The sequence below is a fragment of the Haliaeetus albicilla genome, chromosome 19, assembly GCF_947461875.1.
Source record: "Haliaeetus albicilla chromosome 19, bHalAlb1.1, whole genome shotgun sequence".
Lineage (NCBI taxonomy): Eukaryota > Metazoa > Chordata > Aves > Accipitriformes > Accipitridae > Haliaeetus > Haliaeetus albicilla.
The window spans coordinates 14,180,462-14,198,841 of record NC_091501.1 but is presented as its reverse complement, the minus strand read 5'-3'; the positions used below and the strand labels follow the sequence as shown (position 1 = coordinate 14,198,841).

General features: G+C 45.1%; 3 protein-coding genes across 3 annotated transcripts in view; 2 read left to right on the top strand and 1 right to left on the bottom strand.

The window, feature by feature from the left end:
- The window catches only part of LOC104325370 (aldo-keto reductase family 1 member B1-like), a 236,250-nt gene that overhangs the window by 89,390 nt on the left and 128,480 nt on the right, over positions 1–18,380 (top strand). The window lies entirely within an intron of this gene.
- On the bottom strand, positions 400–7,251 carry PEX26 (peroxisomal biogenesis factor 26). The gene is made up of 5 exons (XM_069807788.1): positions 6,584–7,251; positions 5,713–5,853; positions 5,021–5,334; positions 4,114–4,260; positions 400–3,340 (listed from the first exon to the last, which is right to left on the bottom strand). The coding sequence occupies exons 1-5, from the start codon at positions 6,994–6,996 to the stop codon at positions 3,237–3,239; spliced, it is 1,119 nt and encodes a 372-aa protein (XP_069663889.1). The 5' UTR covers positions 6,997–7,251; the 3' UTR covers positions 400–3,236.
- MICAL3 (microtubule associated monooxygenase, calponin and LIM domain containing 3) overlaps positions 7,485–18,380 on the top strand; it is a 184,329-nt gene continuing 173,433 nt past the window's right edge. The window contains exons 1-2 of the mRNA XM_069807743.1: positions 7,485–8,389; positions 11,215–11,284. The gene's annotated coding sequence lies outside the window, so the exon portion shown is untranslated. The remainder of the gene's footprint in view (positions 8,390–11,214; positions 11,285–18,380) is intronic.

The window sequence follows — 18,380 nt, the reverse complement described above, 5'->3', positions numbered from 1 at the left end:
GTTGAACTGCAAGGAATTCCACTTGACCAAGTATTTTATCATCTATGGACAAGGTACATAGGATTATCACCTTGTCTCCTGGTGCTAAGGCACCAAACCTCATCTTTCTGCCAGCCATTCTTTATCTTTATGACCTCTGTTCATCTGATTATAGACAACTTCTCTTCAGACTTTCAGCTGCCTACAATATGGGCCAATACAAGTTTTTTGCATCTAGCAGAAAGATGTCAAAACAAGAGAGCAGAATTATAATTTGCTTTTATACCTGAACTTACTAGCAGGAAGTTCGCATACACATGATACACGCACACATTCTCTCTGACAAGGCTTAAACAGTAGGATTCCCAAGGAAATGTCTTTTCCCTCCACGATACAATGACAGTGCAGAGAAAAACACAGTTAAAGATAAATACCAGGTACTTTATTCTTGGTAGTGCTGGTCTTGGCCATCCCAAGGTACGCAGAGACATAGATTAAAAATATAGATGATGGATCTTTCACAGAAAGTAATTACCACTCTCTGAAGTCCTATGAAAATGCAGACTTACACTCTACCATATCATCAGTTGATTAGATCTCATCAGATTCACACTGAACAAGTCCTCTACTTAATTCAAATATGCCTGTACAATGAGGACATGTAGTGAAACATTTCCAGAAATTAATTGAAAACTGTTGACTATCAATACATTAAACACAGAAGTTTTCATATACTTAAATCACAGCACAAATAAGCAACTCTACAAAGTAAATTAGTAGTCACTTTATTGTAAAAATTACATACTGCAGTTTTACTATTAATTGCAAAAAACCCCCTGATAGCTTGTTTCTGCCTTCTTGCCCTCTCATGATGAATTAAATACAATAAAAACACTAAATCAGTAGTACTCAAAAAAAAAAAAAAAAGGAGGTTACCAACCTACACTTAAAATCAAGTTGAATGTTAAAGTCCTGGTAAATGAGTGGCTATGACATTTAACAGCATTCTAAACATAATGTATGGCCTGCTCAGATCACTGGTCCCAACCTCCAAAGTTGCATCCCTGCCATCTAACTAAAAATGTTAATAGAAAACTAGAGTGAAAAATGGTTGTTACCTAAACAGTCAGTTTGGTGAGAATTTGGCCTGACTTCAGAGTGAAGTTTGCCATTTCATTAACTGGCTTACAAAGAACTTAATAGTGAGGCCTTGCAAAGTAGGGGCCAGTTGATACAACCTAGTCATGTCTTGAAAGAGCTCAACTCCAGACAGAGCTTCTGTGTTTTATTCTACCTGGTTTCCCATCGACTCTTGGTTGCAGAGTTGTAACTACACTTATAGTTGGATTACAAGATCATTTAGCAATATCAAGAGCAGCTCTTCCCTATGTGCACAGAGTATGCAAGAAGTAACATTTTAACATGGTGAAGCATTATATGCTACGTACCCTGGTATAAAGTCCTAGCAGGGACAAAAACTTTGGGGAAGGATATGGGATTGTTTTGGTTTTTACTCTTGTGACAACTAGGCAAGGTCAGTACTGCATTCATGAATGACCTACCCCAGTTTATCTGACACTAATATTGGAGTATTTCTCTATTGGGATAATCCAAGAAGAAATAGAGACAGAACTATTTTTAGCAGTGAAGATGCAGACTGTTTTCAAAGTGTCCTGGTAGATAGAAAAGCAACAAATTGCACACAGTCTGAAGGCACCAACAGCCCACTATCCATGTGAAGAAAACAGAAAAAGCCACTGCCTCAGTGTGTGGCTACTGCTGGTGACAAAGGAACAACCTGAAGGGGACTACTGTTGTAAGACATCAAAGTGGGATCTATATTGGCTATTTTTCATAGGTTTGGTGTGTTGGATAGAATTTGCCTACCAAAAAGGCTGCTTTGTTCAGCATTTTGTAGTTTGGGCTGACATCAGTCAGCCTGAATCCTTTTGGCACAGATGCTGGGATGGCTAGCTACTTGTTTGCCACGAAGGCTCCTTGCCTTTAACTTGTCCTCTCCAGAGTTTGCTCCTGTGAAAGCAATATTTAAGTCAGTACTCTCTTCTTTGGAATTTACCCTTTGTCAGTTGATGACAGGTGGATGGATGTATGGAGAAGAAATTAATTTTTGACTCCAAACCTCCACTTTGTGCCCCAAGTGGTCAGAAATGGGGTTGGTCTGGTGACAGATCCTCTGCAAAGACAGCAAGTTTCTCACCACGGATCTGGGGAAGGTTTTGGGATGTCAGGGAAGTATCTCTTTCTACCTACTAATGAACTTTTGTTCTGAATGATAGAGCATTGCTAAATGGCTCCCATGTAACCCAGGACTTTAGATATTTGGGACGGGAGGCAATTTTAGACATACGGAGACTTTTTGATAGCTACATAAAGCAAGAGGTAGGGAAAGAGTAAAACAACGCAACAACTTCAGTTGTTCAACTAAACAATAATATAGAATATAGTTTAAAAAAATAAATCTATTCCCTTATGACCACCATGTGCTCCTAAGAATTACTATGCATCAGGCAAGCACAAAGTGCTGTAATTTGCATTTAAGAAGAGTAGGTGCAGCACAATAGTCTTTGTGGCCCACCACCTTGGCTTTCTGGGTTAAATATGACTAAAATCAAGAGTGCCTGTATAAGGAGGCATCAGTCACAAGAGAAACCATGGCCTTCAAAATGCAATAGGCTTCATTTTCTCCAGTGTTTTTCTTCCACATGCTTGTCCTAAATCCCATGCTGCAGGAACTGGGCTTTTCAGACATCTTCAGGCAAAACAGAATATTCCCCCAATTATTGGTACTCTGTTGCCTTTTACAGTCACGCCTCCAGGAACGCTATTTCAGAACACTTGTTCAGAGAACTGCCCAGCATTTGCAAGGATGGAGCCTTCTTCCATAGTTCATAACTGGCTACACAACGCTCACTCAAGAGCTACATCTGAAGCAAAGCGTTTGAAAAGGAGGATTCTTACTCAGTTGTAGATTACACAAGGAGTGGCTTTACCCTGGTGTTGGACAGAGCAGTGCTGCAGAGCCAAGCAAAACATCAGGAATACTTGGTGTGGTTTCAAAATTCACACACCACCATTCCCCATCTGAAAAATGAAGGTATCACCACACAGGAGTTCACAGGTGGTCATCTCAATTAGGACACTGATTTCAACAGTCCTTGAAGAGCCTGAGAACATCCTCAAGACAAGCTGACAGTTTTACAGCAGCAGAGAAAAATGTGTTCTGTAACGGAAGACACTTAGTCTTGAATTGGAGGCCTATGGATTGGAGAAAATACAGCTGTCCAAGCCTGTCGGAAGAGCTGGACCAGTTTGTAAATGAACGGCAGTGATGTGGGAGAAGCTGCAGAACAAAACAAAAAGCAAAAGAGCCTTTATTATAAAAGGTAAAAACTAAAATACACTAAATATATTAAGAAAGAACTAATCCGAACTAGGAGTTAATCGAAACCTAGTTGTCTTATGTCCTTCTGTTTGGTTCAGTACTTGGGCCTTCACTCAGGGCACTGCTCACATCCCTAGCAAGTCTTCTTCAGTATTTTCCAACGGACTATTTGCAGAACAGCTATGGAGCACGTGCCACCCAGCAGAAGGGGAAACGCTCATCCCCTCCGTGCCCCAGCTGCCACCTCTATGTCATGGGACCAGCCCATTCTTCAGTGACAGCAGCAGCCATCAGTAGCAAGACTCCAGCATAAACAAATCAAATGCATGGCTACATTGCTGCCCTGGGCAACTCTCCGCTTTCCTGACAGGACAGCCCTAAAAGGCAATCACTCTTCCAAAAGATATTCACCTTTTAGTGCCTCAAGATGACTGAGGCAGAGGCTGAGTCTAGGATAGCTCAGCCTGCCTCTCACAATCTGTGCTTCATTGGAAAGAGCCGAGGATGGAATAACTGTTTACAGAAAACCATCTTTTGTAGAGCTACATCTTTCTACATGGATTGCAACTGGAAACACTAGAAACAAGCCCAAATAATAGGTTCCTAGCCACCCAGGTTTTTGTGTCTCCCAAATATGAAACATTTACACAGACCAAATCTATTAAAAGCAACTATTTTCTTCTCTGCAACCATAAGGGGATTAAAAAAAAAATTAAATCTTAATGCTGTACCTGGGTCTAATCTCACCACCACCAGGTAGAGCAGAAAAGTAGCCAAGAGCATCTTTTTGTAAGGAAGTAAACAGAAGTGGCTAGACATGGACCTCAGTGCTCTACGTAGCAACGTCAACATGGTCAAGAGCTTTTGGGACAGAGCACCTAGAATATAAGAACAGAAAGGCTGTTAGGGCAAAGTAAAGTAAAAAAAGTAATCACATAGATACAGGTAATAAGAAACTAAGATACTAAAGTAAGACTGTTCTTAGTTTGATTCCCTGAGAGTTTGGTTGGGGGTTTTTTTGTAATAGGGAACAGAGAAACAGTACAATTTTATAATATAATTCATTATACCTTTTTTTTAGGCATCTACTTTAGTATAATATGATCTTATACCACAGTAGTTCCAGCTTCTCTCCCGGGAGATAACGACAAGTGATTAACAGTTCTGGAGGAGAAGCAGTACTTTAAAAGCCAGACATGTATTGTTCTGCATGGGCTCAACTATAAATGGAGATGAAGCAGAAATTACACAGAGACAACAAAATGTGCCCTTGAAGGATTGCTAGTTACTTTTAGTTTCCCTTTTGTACCTTTTTAAAAAAAAAAAACAAAAAAACCCCAAACCGCCCCCCCCCCAAAAAACCCCAAACATTTATTCTGAAATGCTTTTCAACCTGGAAAACAATTCTCATCTCTTGATATTGGCAGAGACTAAATATGCTTTGTAATTGTCAGCAAACTGATTGCTAAGTTTTCCATTTCCTTCTGTGAAACCCAACTGGACTTCCTTGTGGCTGGTTTGTGATGACAGTATTCTTAACACCTAGTTAATACTTGCTACCCTTTGTTAGTACGGGACTAACTAACTTGAAATAAAATAATTAAAAAGAAAGGCACAAACAACAGACGGAAAGCCTACCCAAAACAGTTTCTGTTGCTGCGTCTTGCTGCTCTTCAGCAGCCGAGTGCATCTCTTCTCGTTGAGTCCACTGACATCGGCTTTCACAAATGGTCCCGAGAAACGCTAGCTGCTGCTCACTGTCAAAAACATCACAGCCACGTACGAGCTCTTCTGCTCTCTCAAACTGACCAAGCGGAAGCAACACATGTAACAGATAGAGCTCCAGCAATGAACCGTACTCGGGGAGGCTCTTATTGGTTTGGTCTCTCAGCCAGCTACTGCCAACCTCCAGCATCACCTGGGGCTCTCTCACTTTGCTGTATAACAGGATACTGAAATACAAGAAAGAAATATTAGAAAACACTAACTATTTGTAAAAGTTGAGATCACTGACAGTTACTACCCACAATCAGCTATCATGAGGGCACGGACCAGGTCTACACTTGAAGCAGAGAGATTTCTGAGGCAGACAATAGGTGCAGCCACTGATCTTATTTTCTCAGCACCACCCCTCTTGTTCTTTATCACTGCAAAGCAATCTGCAGGCATGGTCCAGCACACACAGGTTGAGAACAGGCCTGTCCCAGGTTCCGCTTTCATCCTCACTTAAACCATGCAAAGTGAAAATATCTCACAATATTCAAGTCTGGCCTGCTATTAAACCTAATGCAAGCCTTGTGTATATCTGACAGCCACAGACAGAAACTCACCACAGCTCCAGAACTTTTGGAGGCAGATGTTCAGGGACATGGTAATACTGTAGGACCCAAGACAGAACTTCTCTCCACCGGTTCATCTCAGCCAGCGCCTGAATTCCCACAACACAAAGGGAGCATTTCACTTCTGCAGAACTGGTAATGAAGAGACACCCAAATAAGCACTTCTTATGACCACGTTTCTTTCCCCTTGCACCCCTCCCAGTAAGCTGCAGCCTAGCCTAGGTACTCTACAGTTCTCGGGCAGCTGCTTCCCCTCCTTTCCTTCTCCTCACCCCCCATAAAAGGGCAAATTCAACCCCCCGAGAAGATGCACTGAGTCTGTATCTCTAGGAGGATGTGGGGAAGGCTCCTAGGCACACCTTGCTTCCCTCAGACATGCACAGATCGCTTCATATGAAACACAGACAGGCCGTTATCAAATAGCAGCCAAAGCCAAGCAGGGTTTTAAATAGTTACTAACTCACTTTTTAGCAACAAGCATCACCTTCCATTAATTTAGATAATTAAGAAAGAGCTAAGCAAAACCACAGGGAGGACCATCAGTGCTACTGCCATTCATACAGATGGTGTTTATACTTGAACCGAGGAAGTTTCTACCGCCCCACCAAAGAAACCCCAGTTTATTAAACCCTCAAAGCCCTCTATTAAAAAAGCTAAAACCCCAAACAGGGCAGACACGCCTGCAGTTCAAAGCCAGCCTGACGCCGATAGGACAGGACATGGTTTAGTGGGCATGGATGATGGTTCGACCCGATGATCTTGAAGGTCTTTTCCAACCTAAACGATTCTATGATTCTATGACAGCGAGCCACCTCCCAGCGCCGCCCTCTGCCGGCCTCGCACGCCCGGCGCCCGCTCGCACCTCCCGGGGCCGGTCCCGGGAGCGGGACCGGGGCCCAGGCTGTCGCAGCCCGCCTCACACTTCTCCACGGCGGCGGCGAAGTCCCGGTGCAGCACCAGCAGGTCCGCCGCCTCCTCCAGCAGCGCGGCCGCCTGGGCCGAGACCGGGGGCCAGGCCAGAGGCTCGCTCCTCATGGCGGCGGCGGCGGCGGCGGGAGGGCTGCCGGGAGGGCTGCCGCCGCCACCGCCCTCCCCGCACCCCGCCGCCCGCGGCCCGCCCGCCTCCGGCTCCAGCGCCGCCGCCGCGCTCCCCGGGGCCGGGCTCCGCTCGGGCGAGCCGCCGCAGGTGCTGGGCCTACCCGCGGCCCCGGAAGGCCGTAAGGGAAGCCCCGCGCCGCCGCCTCCCGGCAGCGGAAGGGCCGCCCCGGCGGCCATCTTCTCCCCGCCCCGCGGGGCGGCGGGACATGTAGTCTAGCGGCGGCGTGAGGCAGCGGCGGTCGACGGCCGCCGGGGCGGGGGCAGAGCCGACTCTGGTTAAACGCGGGGTCTCCGGGGGCTCTCCGAGAAGCCGCGGCGCTTTCAGCGGTGCCGGTCGCTGCCAAAACGCCCCTTCAGTTCCTCACGCGTGTGGCTGCCGAGGGGAAAGGGCCGAGCCACCGCTCCCCGTCCGGCCGCCCTCGTTAGCAGGTGGGGCAGAGCCCCGCAGCGGCCGCCGCCGTTCTCCCCGCGGCCGCCGGGCGTCAGTCCAGCCCAGCCCCGAGCCTGTCCCTGCCGAGCGACGGGCCCCGGAGGAGGCCGCTTCGGAACCGGGCGGCACGGCTGCGGCCCCGCAGCTCTCCTCACCGCGGCCGGGCAAGCCGGAGAGGGGGGTTTGGCGTGGGGAGTAAAGGGAGCCCGCTGCTCCAGCAGCGCAGCCTGGCCGGCGTGATGGGGGCCCTCCGCTCCTGGCCCCTTCTTCCTCCGGGGCCCTTCCTCGGTCGCCCCGTGTCCACGGTGTTAAGCAGGTGACGCTGTTAAAGCAACTGGATTTCGGGCGTCGCAACAGCGTCTCCATCAGTACCCGGCAGGCAACGATTCACGTTCTTCTTCAGCTGTTACTTAAAAACAGCAGGGTGTCTTGGTTACGAGGTTATTATGGCGGTCAGCGCAAACTCTGTTCGAAAATTATTCTCCACAGGAGAGGCACGATTTATTTATTTTGTAATGCTGACCCCCTACTATGATTATTTAATTAAAAAAAAAAAATCAAATAGGCTAATGCAGAACACGTTGAAAAGTAAACCCCATCTTTTAAAGGAGAGTTTCTATGCTATTTCAGTGTTGGAAGCAGGGAAGAAAGTGTGGAGACTACGATTAAAAACTGGTTCATAACTCTCTTCTCATAAGTAGCTGTTTCCAGGAGGCAGGACCACACACCTGCCCCTCAGGAGCACTCCGCAGTAGCAGCTTTTGCACAGTGGTGCACCCAAGGGGCTTGCGTGCTATGCCATTAACTTTGGCAGAAGTTCCTGGAGGATTCAGGCTGGTTAAGGTGAAACCACAGCACAGAAACATTGTAAAAGGAAGGACCCAGCAGCTAAGCAAATGCAGAGGTAAAGGCATTTCAGACTTCTGTTTCTGTTGCTTGGTGCCCGCAATTTGGAAAATAACATTCCTTTTGGGGAACTACAAGTCCCAAAGTGCACTGTGGGAAGAACATGCCTCGTACCAGCTAGTGCCCAGCACAAATTCCCAAATATGGATAAGGAATCAATTTTGAAAAAGACTCACACTGGCTGGATACTCCCCACAGAGACTCAGAAAAGGAGCAAGACAGCACGAAAACAAGGTAGGTTTGCAATACACAAAGATATTGTTCAAGAATTTCTTTTGTGGGGAGCAGCCAAGAATATTCTGTCCCTTAGAAGGGCAGCACAGCATTGCACTGGTGATGTTGGAGTTGGCTGCTGTAGTGATGGAGGTGACTTTTGAAACAAGGCTGTTGTTTCAGGTGGGGAAGTGAGCAGCAGGAGCAGCTGTGGTGCAGAGTGAGTCAGATCCTGTTTCCCTGCAGATGCTCCTTATTAATAAAGACCTATGGAAAGATATGTGAGCTGCAACACTTGTGCAGTTATGTTAGAGGCAGGGAAAGGTCGGGGAGAGGTAGCAGTTGCAGTGTGGTTGTTTAAGGAGCCAAGGTGGAACAAATAGCCTTGTAATAACAATAATTATAGGTAAAATTAATTTCTGTGTAAGAAATGTAGAATGTTTTTGTACTTCACCCCTCTTCCTAGAGGGGACAGTGTGGTGCCTTGAAGGCCAAACCTCTTGCAGCTCTCTGACCTGCAAATAATAGTAACTCAGTAACAGGATTGTTTAACTTCAGGCCAGGAACAATTATGTATTTTACTGGCAATTTGTTAACAAGCAAAACGAAATCATTCTGAAATAGAAGCATCTTAGTGGAGACGAGAGATGCTCTAGCTCCAGACTTGGGCACACGTGAAGCCTGGGAGCTTGACCTGGTTGTGGGCAGCATCGGCTTCTGCCTCCGTTTCTCTCACCAGCAGTCGGGCATATTCCTCGTGCAGCTCAGAAGCAGCGCGTGGACGGTTTTCTGCTGGGTGACGTCAAGCACAGCTGGTCAGCCTGATCCATCATCCCAGCACCCTCCTCCTACTATGTAGGGTCATGGAGAAGCACTCAAATGTAGGAGGTACAGGCCAGCCCTGGAGAAGAGCCCGAGGCCTTTTGGGCTGGTGAACCAAACTGTCACGTGGATGCTCATCACCAAACAAGAATGATGCTGTTTTTCCATCTTTCCTTAAATGTGAACAGCTTAAACTGTTTTTAAAGCTGAAAAAGTCACTCTCGGACCTGAATTAGCCTACACAGCAGGGCTATACTGCTACATAAATGCTGGAGGAAATCAGCATGTTTGCCTGTGCTCCTGGATAACCATTTCTAGTAACCAGAAAAGTTCAAGTCAAGCAAACTTGCTGCCAGTGACAGGTAGTAAGGGGGAGCATTGCAGTGGATTTTGTGTCCCTGGTAGGATGTTGATGCCCAGCTCCTCCTCGTCTTTTATCTGAAATCAAGAATTTTTTTGCTGCTGTTATCTTGGTTGTCTGTAGGAAAAGTGAGTTTCACAAGAGCTTTGTTTGTGTCTGCATCAGCTGTGGATTCACAGGTTCCCCTCTTTCCTCTCCTACCAGGCAGTTCAAGGAGAGTTTAGAGTTACAGGCACCTGTAACAGGGCCTCCTGAGGTAAATCGCCTCAAGTATTAATCCAGATCTGACCAGCATGCGGTCACAGGGCCAGAGAGCTGGCAATCAGTCTTTTCTGTGGTCTCTTCTGTGTCAGTAGGCTGTTAATATGAGATTAGCAGCATTAGGGAGACTTTGAGCTAGAAACAGTGAGGCCCTGTGATTTGATTTGAAGAGAAAGAAACCCTCTTATATCCATATAAAAACAAACAGAAGAGCTGGAGATTATAAACAAAACTGAAGAAAGGATAGTTTCTAGGAAAGATGTGGAGTTTTGTAGTACACTGTAGCTTATCAGCAACTCTTTAACAAAGCAATGAGGTCCATGCAGACTGCAGGTCCCAGTGTGCAGTGCTCTGTCCTTATCACTGCGTGCTTTTGTTTGGGTCTGGTGAGACCATGACATGCCAGATCTGTAATTTGCTTATAATTTCCATCAGCAGTACATCCCTATTAAATATTAAAATAGCTGGCTGCAGATCCCTTCAATTAGCCCAGATTCAGGGCTCTCCTACCTCCTGGCAGGCGGTCATCAAAGCCCTCGTCTGGATGAAGGTGAATACTTTCCGGCTGTGCATTGAACAGATGTCTGATTGTGATGCTCCGCTTTCTTATCTCGCCGAGCATGGTGGCACAGAATCAAACCTATTTTGTTGTTTCAAAAATAGAACTAGTAGGAGGAAACTCACCTGATTTTGAGACCACCTGCTGCTGTTCCTAGTTACTGTATTTAAAAGCAGTCACCTCTTATTTTGACCACATGAAAACCCACATAAACAACAGGGGAGGACGGTAGAAAGCGGAAAAGGCACCTACAGGGGGAGTCACAGCCACAGTCCAACTGTGGGGTATCACATAAGAGTAAGAGCAAATCCCTGTTTTAACCTTCATCACAGATGCACAAAACACTGCATAAGGTGCAAACGCTGGAAACACAGAATTGTTTTCACAACTTGTTGAAACTTGAGTTTTACTCACATAATGGCAAAAGCTCTCTGAAACAAAGGGCGATTTTAAGTTGATCAAGCCTCTCTTTGCTCCATATCAAACAAAATACCAGCCTTGGCAAGGCAGCAGTCAAAGAATAACAGCTGTTACTTTTGATTTCATTGTTACTGTTATAATAGCAATAATTAGTGCTGGGTGGGGCATTTCATAGCTTTAAGGTGACCAATTTGGTTAAAGGCCTAAGGCATCTCCTTTTCTGCAACCACTTATTATCTGTGAGAAAATACTAAAGCCTGTCATCACTGTAGGTCAATTAAATCCTGTTTGCCTAGCACAGCATCTCTTTGCTCATTGATTTAGAGTCGCAAGCCCTTCTAATAGTTAATACCTCTTCTCAGAGCCCCACCTGCTGAAATCAGTTGTCATCCATTAATCTCCACCTTTCCTCTTTTTCAAAAGCAAACCTGGTGCTCTCATGGTTGGGAGAAGTGCTTGACAGTGCGAATCCTCAAAGTATTTGTACCATAAGGTAGGTGAGGCAATTTGAGAAAATATGTTTCTTCTCATTTTTAACCTAGCTTCCTAACTTCTCAGTGCTTCTTTTTTCAGTGTTTGTCAGACATCTGTCCCTCATTTTGAATGCACATTTACCATGATCTCCTGTTAATTATCGCTACAAACAGGTGATGCGTGTTCTACATCTTGAATTGGAAATCACAGAAAATGTTACAGAAGTTAACAAGCTCTTTTGCATCTCAGGCTGCTGGTCCTGGCCCTTATCTGGCCAGGTTTTGTGGTGCTTGCAAAAGTTGTGATGAGAGGTTGTGTTAGGACAGCCAGCAGTGCTGCAGAGTTGCGTGGTAGTGGTGCCTAAGCCTCAGGAGAAGATTAGTTGGCAAGGGGTTGTTTGCTGATGCAACCTTTGTGTCTTGTGTTTCATGGCAAGCATACCCCAGTGTGCCCATCTGGCAGGAGCGCTGTGGCGGGCAGGGCTCCCCTGCTTGCCGTTTTGCTCACAAACTTGATACAGTAATTAAGAAGCTATTGGGTTTTTTATTAATTTGCCTCTGAGCTTTTTTATGTAGTCAAAAGTGCAGCACCTCTCTTTTGTGTAGGATTTCTGCCCTCCTTTTTAAGATCTGTGTGCTATTTTAGGGTCTTTCTGGTTTGAGAGGTATGCTTATAGTTTGTGTAAAATTAATGCCTTGAGCAGTGTATTGGCCCCCATTTCTCCATTGAGCTGATGTTCTCTTTCGCTCTGTTCCTCCCTTACTTGCTGCTCCTTCTGGCAATACTAGAGGCAGACAAAGGTAAGATTAGGTGTCTAATTAGTTTACGTAGCCTTAGACATACGTGTTTACTTCTTGGCACTGGGGGAAGGGCAGCCCGTGAGGAATCCAACCCTTGTCTCTCAGTGAGGTTTTCAGCTTTGAGAGCAGCCTGAGCCCAGGCAGGCTGAACAGGCAGGCCAAAATTTTCTAGACACGTTTTCGTTCCAGATGCCTGTTCACGGAGGAAGTTGAAAACCCAGTCTGTATTACCAAATCTGAAATAATTTCCCATTTAGGGTTAGATCCAAAATGCTTATTTCCAAAAAATGACTCAGTGTAGACAGCCTGAAAGAACTTGCTTGAAACATTACAGAAAAGCTAATAAATTGTAATTAATATCTTTTGGAACTCTACCATAGATCAAGCAATTTGTATTTTAAATATTTTTAGTTTATCAGAGTGAACTTCAAGCTGTAACTCTCCCATCTCCCACTGTAGTCACGCTTCAAAAGATGTTACCAGGGGAATTCAGCATGGCATTCCCACAGCAACTTACTCTCAGCCCGGATCAACACTGGCTCGTCTGGAGAGCGGTGACGCAAGGGCTGGTGTTAGTGCTTGGCAGCCACTTCTCTGCGAAGTCAGCGGCTGCTTTTAAACCACCACAGAGAAGGGTTTGGATCAAGGTGCCTTGCTGGCTTTGCACTGAAGCTCTCATGAGATCTTTTCCACCATTTCCAGTCTGAGAATGACCTGGCAGTGGTGATGAGGGTGTTGGGAGCAGAGCGAGCAGGGGACAAGTCGTAGGGCAGGCAGGGCAGTGCCCTTCCCAACCAGGGCACAGTCACGCCCAGAGGACCTGAGCAGGGTGGGCAGTGCCGGGCACTGCTAACAGGTTTCATCAACCATGACAGACAAGGTGAGGTGAAGAATTAGGTTCAGGGTCCCTCCCAGGAATCCAGTCAGGAGCAGCAGGAGGCAGGACTATGACACAGGTCCAACATCCACCCAGGAGATAGAGACAGGGATGCAGACTCGTGCAGCTATAGTGTAGCTCAGGGCAGGCCTGGGTGCCCAGGATGGGGCTTACATGGAGCGTTCCTCCTCAGGACCACTGGGCAGGAGGTATAGGATGAAAGTCCCCGGTGAGGCTGGTCAGGACATTTAAGTCTATTAGTGCCATTGTGGCAGGGGCGAGGGGGGAAGCCTGGCAATGACTTCTTAGGCTGCTCCAGGTGTTTCTAAGATGATTAAAGAACTATATAATGTAGTCATTTTTTTTAAGCAATTCTGCAAATTAATAGACTTGCACAAGTGTCTTGATTTAGCTAAAAATTAAGTTTCCTGGACAGGTACATTTCAAGCATTAAAATTATCCCAAGTATCTTGGATGTAGAGTTTATTGACTAGAGATTTCTTCCTATAAAATTTTTCTCTTGCTGAACATTAGCTTCTCTTTTCATAAAACAGAGATGATAACATCATTGTCTTTCCTACCTGACAGAGGGCTTATTAGATTTGTAATTTAAGATGTATTTATGGAGCGTTCTGAGATATCTGGATGAAAAGAAACGGGCTAGTGTAAAGTAAAGGAGCAAGAGTACACTGCAGCTGTATACACTAGCAAAATAAAATTACTCAAGAGCAAAATAATAGGAGGGAAATTCATGTATGGACCTTAACCAGACCTTCAAGGATGGAAAATGGGGTGGGTTCTGCCAGAGATTGGGAACTTAATTTTTGGACTCTGGGATAGATAGCATCTGCCCTCATTAAGTATATTTATGAGGAAGCACTGGAAGGGTAGTAGAGAGAGGATGATGAGACATGCATGCTGGTGTGTCAGGCTGGCACTAGGAATACAACCAAGTCATGAGGGTAGAGGTCACTGCAAATGTGAGGGAAGGTTAAGAGAAATAGGGGGATGAGGATGTCATGGCAAGTTTGAAAGGGAGAGTAGATGGACAGACATGACTGATGATAGCTCTGGTGATTGGAAACAAAACCTTAAATAGCTCAAATTTGTTATTTGTATTCAAGAACATTTGTCCATGCCAGGACTCAGCATCCCTCTTTCTGTGTCAAATTAAACAGCAGTTAACATTCCCTATGCACTGAGCTGCCGGAACAATAGGTCTATTCTGAGCTCCCCTTGTGAGACTGTCTCATGCCAAAAGGTGTGTTCACCAGAAGAAATTCAATACTAGAATGATACTCGGATAATTTTAGGAGGTAGAATCAGTGCATGCTGAATCCTCAAAGGAGCTGACTCTCAAAACAGTCTTAGCAGGGAAGCATGCTCTGTAAATCATTACAAAAGTTTAGGCTGAAAGCGTTAAAACACTTTGCATAATATGCACATAGTTTCTGCCTTGATCTTCCAAGCCACCGTTGTTTATTTTTCTAAGCTTGCTGTGATCAAAGCTGGTTCTTTGGTCTTGCTATTCATGTGACAGTTGAAGATTGCTACTGGTCAGAAATAGGACAATCACAGGACTAAATCTCTAGAGCTGCCTGAATCATAGGGTTAAAAGAGGACTGAGAAGTACTTAATTGGCTGCCTACACATTGCTCAGCAAGTCAGAGGTTAACAAAGGACCTTATTCTTTGAAAAGATAATTGAGGCTGAAAACAAGTCAACCATCCCACAACTAAGCCGTGGAGATCATCAGTTCTTGTGAACAATAGCTGATGATGTTTGGGATTCAGTGAGTTAAGTGGTTAATCCTATACGGAAAGCTACATCCATAATGGAGTTTAAATGGGGGGAATCCACCCAATCCGACCCCCGGAGAATTGCTTCTTGCTGTTACGCTGATGGATATGTCTATAAATATCATGGTAGCCGTCAGCAGATAAAATCTCGCAGAGCTGAAAAGCCTCTCCCTATTAAATGATACATTGATCTCCATGAAACAGCAGTAGCCTGGGTTAATGAGCCAGGGAAAATAATCCCCCTGCTCTCGCAGAGTGATTGTAGCCAGAGAGAAGAAAGAAGGAAGACCCATATATTGTTTCCTTCTTGATTCGGTGGAAAAAAGTCAAAACCCTTATATACTCTTTCTTCCTTCTGCCCAGTGTTCTCCATAAGGCTGTTCCTTACATTCTGTATTGGGCACTCAGGCAGCATCTCATCAGCCTTTTGCTGCAGTTTGTTCCAAATTTATCATTTGCTAATGATATCATATCTGAAGCAAAAGCCATCAGTCAGGACAGTTAGGGCAAATCTGCCATTGCAGTTTTCTTCAGATAGAGCAGTACCTTCTGCAGTGGCAGAGAATGCACCGGCAGGTTTGTGTACCTTCTCCAGCACAGGTACTAATGGGTGGCAGGCAGACTTCAGCAACCACTTCTGTTCATCCTCACCTTTTTCTGTCACTTCTGTGATTTTAGCAAAAAAGTGCTTGCGGTCCTATTTTTTTTCCTTTTTTCTTTAAAGCTCAAATTCTTAGGGGTTTTAAGGCTATCATGTTATAATGCAAGGCCTGACTCATGATTTTCTACTCTCAGAGCTGTCGGTACTGCATACCATGTAACATGCACGTACACACAGTACATAGACATTAACCCCTATATTTGTATACTGTCTCCATGTCTGTATGTGCATACCGGTCTCGGGACAAGTATGCCACCCTTCTGATGCTTTAACTAGTTCTCCTGGTATTGAGAGATGCCAGCCGCAAATGAGTTAAACCATATTAATTGGCTCCAATTTCTCTTTTGTTTTCTGTATATTTCTTTTCTGCGCTGTCCGTTTGTTTCCCTTTGCTTTTCCTCCTCCATTTTGTTCTCTGGCTCCTTGCTCCTCAGTTGCTGACTTACTGCAAACCCCATCATTTTGCAGCATTGGGGACTATGACTGGCAGTTGTGCTGGGCAGACCCCTGGACATCACTGTGGGACTTCCCTGGAGAACTTGCAACAGATGCTTTGTATGGCTGCGCTGGCTGGCAACCGGTGCTGTTAGCAGTCTTCTTCCAGAGTTAATAAGGGCCAAGACGAGAAGGATTAGAAGAAAGCAGGACTTCGTAGTCCCCACCAAACCCATGCCCATAGCCACTTACAATGCGAGGATACAGAAGGAAAGGGGATTATGAGGGCAGAATGATTAGGGTGCTTTACTGTCATCTTTCCCTTCTCTGCGTGGACGTTTCTGCTTAGAAAGTCCTATGCTTGTCTAGTAGTGACCTAGGCAAGGAAGAAAGGAACATTACAGGGACTTTATTTCTGGTCTTGTCCTTTGCTGCTTCAGTGTCTTTGAGCATGAGAGAGTCTTTTGCTTCAGAGACCCTAGAAGGAGTTAAAGTAAATGGAACATGAGAGAAGGATCATGAGATTCACCAGCTCAGCCTGCCCTGTTTGCACTCACAGTTGGGTCTGCCGAGTTCAGTGACTCAAAGAAATGAGCTGTCATTACCTCTGAAGAGCCAATGCGCTAAGAGAAAATTATTCTGCTCCGTTTTCAGCAGTATCAACAAAATTGTTTACCAAGTTCCAAAGAGTTATATTTTTGGCATCCCTGTGGCCTGTTTTGGCCTGTTGAATATTACTTATGAGTAAGAAGGAAAGAACTTGACTTGACTCTCAATTATAAAGCAGAATTTGAATGGCTGACAGTTAGAGAAAAACAAAGCAAACCCACTATTTTGTGTATTTACCTCACAGGATCTGGAGAGACAGTAACTACGGAGCCCACTGATTTCAATTGGAGAGACACGTCCTGGTTTTTAAAGTCATGTCCCTGGTCTCTCAGAACAACTGCAACTTGAGACACCCAAAATCAGCGCTTGTACATCTAGTTGTAAATGGCCTGCTCAGAGTCATACAAGACTGTGGAGAAGCTGGGTGGTGGGTGGGATTTCTGTCACAGACAAGCCTCTTTGACCTCGGAGATCACATTAACCATGACTCTGCTGTAGTCTGTGCTCAGCCCCTGTGGCATCAAGAAAGCCCTGGTTAGGCTTCCTAAAGGAAGGGCAGAATTGCAGGTATTTCCAGGACTTGGTTGGGAAACCAATCTCCTTTTGGGAAGAGCTGCAACCACCCTTAGTTTCTGCTGTTGTGCTGAGCAAGGGGAGCCTCTGTCCTCACTGCTGTGGAGATGTGGGCAGGGGATAGGTGCAGCGAGGCTGGAGTCTGAGCCTGGTGTCGAGGTAAAAATGCTGTTAAGTGGATAACAGGGTGCAAGATCTTCACTGTGGACTCAGGCTCCATAAAAGTACATGTGACAATGCCAGAAAAGCTATATATTCTTGAAACAGCCACAGGAGGATGGTGCTGCTGACTGCATAACTTGGGCTAGAAATAATAGCTGTGGTAGCACTGGCCACTGCCTATGAAAGCAAATATGAAAAGGACTAGGAAGAGCCCAGAGAGCAACAACAGTGACATTAATAGTAGCCTAATAAACAATTCATGCCAAGGATTTATACAGTGCTTTACTTATTCAAAGCACTGTGCAAAACATTAGCTTATTAACCTTAATTAATTATTCAGGTAATTAAATGGAAGCGGAATGAAGATGGTTAGAGGAAGTTTGGAGTATGAAGGCTTCCTGAAATCATTAAATGATTTTGCTGTCTTTGATGGAAGGAAGAATTTATTCCTTTAGGGTTTAAATGTGCTTGCAGTGTGGGTGTTATTGCAGTTTTAATAACCGCCTGCTTAATTCCCTGGGATGAGAGATTACATGCAGCACAGCCAAAGGTTTCTTGTTTGTTTGAGTAACTTCGGCAGTTATATGGGCCTAACAAAAATGAGAAGTATCACCAGCTCTATGTTTCAGGGCACAGAATGACGGCCAGCTTTAGGAAGAAATCTTGTTCCTCTGACTTCTCACCAGCAGGATGGATTGGTGTGCATTCCTTTGCAAAATCTAGTATTTGCCATTGCTGGGAGATAGGGTACAGTTACAGCATGACCTATTGCTTTAACTTAAGCAGGAAGGAAAGACGAAGCTGTTCTGTCATTTGATGTAGAGGAATTGCTGAATGAGTGTGGCAAAAGACACTGAGAATGCTGCAAGTGAAAGCTAATTTCTTTATGGGTTAATTTGTTCCTCTGCAGTAAGAAGATAGGATTCTTTGGCAGAGAATCAGTGCAACTTGATTCCTGGCTGTGGCATATTTAGGTTTGTGTTATCACCTGCTGCCCACACTTATGTAGCATAAACTTAGAGAACTTCTGAAGAGATGCATTTTTAGTCAGCTGGCCTGAATGACTGCTTTGCTGATGAACCCCTTAAGCTGCTGGAAGAAGACCTGTTTCATGCCAGGCCAATATAACCACAGACCAGGCATGTAGCTCTGATTTCCTAAATTCAAAGACTGACTTACCACACTGTGTAAGTCAGGTT